At 43.7% G+C, this 3,820-nt stretch overlaps 2 protein-coding genes across 2 annotated transcripts; both read right to left on the minus strand.

Moving 5' to 3' along the window:
* Positions 1-9: 9 nt before the first annotated feature.
* On the minus strand, positions 10-563 carry LOC128276684 (probable cytochrome P450 4ac3; the record flags this gene model as incomplete). Its single annotated transcript, XM_053015142.1, has 1 exon — positions 10-563. A coding segment is annotated over exon 1 (554 nt), but the record flags the coding sequence as incomplete, so codon positions are not given.
* Positions 564-2,683: 2,120 nt separating this feature from the next.
* LOC128276685 (probable cytochrome P450 4ac1) lies at positions 2,684-3,814 on the minus strand. Its single transcript, XM_053015143.1, has 2 exons — positions 3,757-3,814; positions 2,684-3,684 (listed from the first exon to the last, which is right to left on the minus strand). The coding sequence occupies exons 1-2, from the start codon at positions 3,785-3,787 to the stop codon at positions 2,684-2,686; spliced, it is 1,032 nt and encodes a 343-aa protein (XP_052871103.1). The 5' UTR covers positions 3,788-3,814.
* Between the last annotated feature and the right edge of the window lie 6 nt (positions 3,815-3,820).

Genomic DNA, 3,820 nt, shown 5'->3' on the forward strand with positions numbered 1-3,820 from the left:
ATTGTTGACTGTAGCTCGATCTCCGTAACACCTTGCTCGACTTGTTCGTCTATTAGCTTGGTCAGTTTCTCACTTTCTTCGCAGAACGTTCGATAGAAGCCGTTGAGAATGTTAAAGTGAAAGGCGGGTGTGAGAATACGTCTTCGATGAAGCCATTTTTCGCCGCCACTGGTTAGCAAGCCGACCCCGAGAAACGGATGCAAAAATTTGTACAGCATACTCTTGTCTGTGTTTCGCGTTCCGTTCAGAAACGGCTCTGCCTCTTGACATCGTGTAATGTTGAGCGAAAAGAGTGCACTGTTGACCCACAGTTTGTAGGAGCCATTGTACAGGGTATGGAAGCTTCTAAGGGTGGTGAATGTTTTTGCTGGATCCAACCCACTTGTGTAGTATATTGTACCGATTAGTGGCCATACCGGAGGTCCGGGAAATCGACGTATGGCGTTATACCTCAACCCATGCTTATCAAGCGTATCCCAGATTGCCCAAAGAGCTAGTGAAAGCACGAAAAGTGCAACCGGTGCCGGAACGGACGAAAACACTGTACTCAACTCGAATGCCATTGTGGTACTGAAAATAGTTCAGCAAAGATTGAATAAAAGATAACGATGCACAGCAGTACAAGAATGCAATGCTAGTATGCATTGCTATTGTTCGAAGTGTTGGTTCTACTATGCATCAGCAAAATAATAACTGATAGTAAACAGAAGCTCGTATAAAACATCCCACGATCGAACCATACACTTATAGATTTATTTTAGAGTATAACTACGCTCGACCAACGAACGCTGTAGGAACCATCGATCGTAGTTATCTCCTCTCCTTTGGCCTTCTGCCGTGATAAGTGATTTTTCCTATCCGGCAATTACAACCGCCCAGCGGTCCTAGCCTGCAACAAGGATAGTGTTAGTCTATTTTGTTTTTTTTATAAATGTTCATTCCCAATGCAGGAAAACATCCTGGTACTCTCCCCCCCCAATAGGGGACTTGCTGGTAAGTCAATACATACATATAAGCCTATACTTATACTAGATACTGACACTATTATACTAACACTATGCCTATGCTTATAGTAATCACGCTAAACTACAACTGGTCTCGGCCAGCTCGGCTTGTCGCATGTCGCTCATTGCGGTGCGCTCTCCTTGCAATCTGCGTCGCCTCTAACCTCTGCTCCTCTCGCCACGCCGGTTGGAGCTGCAGCGTTACAACTCGACAGGCCCGGGCGAAGCGCTGCCAGCTCTCCGGGCTTCGTAGTATCTCAATCGCCAGGTTGTCCGGCGTGAGAGGGGTGCATCATCCGCCAGCAGCTCCTCTCTCTCTCGCTGGAACCGCGGGCAGTAGAACATGGCATGCACCACTGACTCCGCGGCCCCAGAGTCTCTGTTGCTTACTGCAACGCTGTGTTTTTACGAGCGGGGTTGTTTCCCCGCAACGACCCCACGTCGGTTGTTATGTTGGTTTCGGGAATCGAACCCAGGCAGGCTGCGTGCAACGACGATTATACGCCAACGACTACTACTCTGCCAACTATAGTGTTATTATGGGAAAAATCATTCACGTTTTGGCGTTAATCTTGAAATATGGTGCTGGGTATTTGGGTGTAGTGGCCACATCGCGGTTTGTCACATGTTTTTGGAAGTATATCATCTGATTTGTTTGCTGTACTATTTATTGTATTACCCAAAAAAAAAGTGTTTGCTATCCTGAGGTTTTTTTTATTTGTTCTTAGTATAAAGTTCTTTGTAAAAAACGCCATGCGCAAGACAGGTTTTAAAACCTCCATAAACATGAACCTCGGACAGTAAATGGGTTTAGGGATAGTAACTGTCTTTACACTAGGGAACGGAACTTATATTGTGAATATTATCAATCATGGAAAATGTTCTTGGGTCATTGAACAAGTTTGGGTTTACGAGAAGAGTAATCCCAACTTTTTCCGTACGCCGATGCATGCAAAATAGAAAGAGACGGTAAGGATAATTGCTTTCATTGTCTTGCACCAATCTTCTCTCGAGGTCTTCACTGTGAGGTAGTAGTTCACATCTTCACATCACAGGTAATGAGATTCGGATTCAAAAAGTGATGTGAAAAGTCTCCGAAATTGACTGCAGAATAATCTTTTTTTTTTTATTTAAATCTAGAAAAATCTTCGATGAAAGATACGGCCAGGCCCACATGCCGGATTTTTAGCGACTAAAAAACCAAAATAATCATTATCAATTTCGTACTATGTGTGTTTTGTTGTTATTATCATTTAAGATTTTGGGAATGGAGTTTCTTTGTCTTGCTTCGCACTAAACTATGGTTTTATTGTTGACGAGCTGATGTTTCACTTCAGCCGTTTCGCAAATTCTGTTATTTGCAGTAAGTTGGGTCCAGTAAACCTCCAAAAAAATTATTCTGATAGCTTGAGTGTAAGTAAAAAATTTAAATCAAATAGAATGAAAGTTACAAAACTCTAGCGCCATTGCAGTAACTTGTATTCGATCGGAGATATTTTAATTAGTTTAAGTTTGTGTTGTTCTTCTTAAAAACTGATTTCAGAAGAGCTTCTGGTCATTAGATTATTTGGTAGTCGGCAAGCTGTAAAACCTTTGATAACAAAACACCAATCTCATGGTTCTTGCTCTGACAAGAAAACAAGCAAATGAAATAACCGCGATAACCCAACCTTTGGTATTTACGTAGTACGTCTTTGAAATTGAACCTTTAGCGGGTTGGATGCCCGCAGTACTAAATCCGCGATGAACCGTATTTCGTGCAGGTTCGTGACGGGCAGAATTCGGTATCGTAGAACCAGATGAGCCACAGCAGCTTTGATTTCAAGTAGAGCGTACTTTTGTCCAATACAATTTCGTTGACCGGCGCTGAATGGAACATAGGCGTATGGATTCCGTTTGGCCACGTTCTCCGGTAGAAAACGGCTCGGATCGAACCGTTCTGGATCGGGAAAATATTCCGGATCTCGATGCATATCGAAAATGTGCAGGTTTGCAATACACCCGCAGGGTATACGACGACCATCTGGGAGTAAAATGTCTTCGGATACGGTACGAGATATGAACGCTACTGGCGGCCACATCCGTAAACACTCTTTGATTACACGATCAAAGTACTTAAGAGAACCAAAGTCAGATAGCTGAAAGTGTTGATCATCGCCATATGAACGTTCCTCGCGCAGCTGGCATAGTTCCTGATAGACTCGATCCTGTATCTCTGCTTCCCAAGAGAACGTTAGGAAGATAAATACTAGAGCGGCTGCAGTGGTGTCATGACCTTCAAATGTAAACGTATCGACTTCTTCTCGAATTCCGGCATCATCGATCATGCCCTGGGCTTCTGCAGCCAGAAGTGTGTCCAGCATAGCGTATCGTTTCTTACCACTGGCCGATGAGATGCCATAAGTGTTATCAGCTAAGCCGGCTGTAGCACTAGTTTCATCATCGAGAAGGCCTTCTCGAAACAGTTGACGCCGTTGAGCTATGATTGCGGTTGTAAACTGATGCAAAGGTTTGAGCAGACGGGCCAGCTTACCAGCATATCCCAATATCCAGAAAATAAAATCTATGTACAACCACGGCCGGACAACACGGTGTAGCAAAGATTCGCCAACCTTGTACAGTCCTTTTCGGTACTCGAGCGATCCTTCCATTGCGTCCAGCTTCACTCCCATCGATGTTTCTGATCAAGCAGCAAATGTAAATTCACATAAAATTAAAACAATTGGTTAGATTTGAAAAACGCATGACTGACCACAAATAGTGTTGAGTGTGTACTGGGACATTGTTGACTGTAGCTCGATCTCCGTAACACCTTG

The sequence above is a fragment of the Anopheles cruzii genome, unplaced genomic scaffold (assembly GCF_943734635.1).
Source record: "Anopheles cruzii unplaced genomic scaffold, idAnoCruzAS_RS32_06 scaffold02059_ctg1, whole genome shotgun sequence".
Lineage (NCBI taxonomy): Eukaryota > Metazoa > Arthropoda > Insecta > Diptera > Culicidae > Anopheles > Anopheles cruzii.

Bases quoted from the DNA above. Each gene is read 5' to 3' on its own strand.
- LOC128276685 (XM_053015143.1), bottom strand. From the start codon at position 3,787: ATGTCCCAGTACACACTCAACACTATTTGTG. The intron at 3,685-3,756 runs GTCAGTCATGCG...CTGCTTGATCAG, and splicing joins CACACTCAACACTATTTGTG to AAACATCGATGGGAGTGAAG.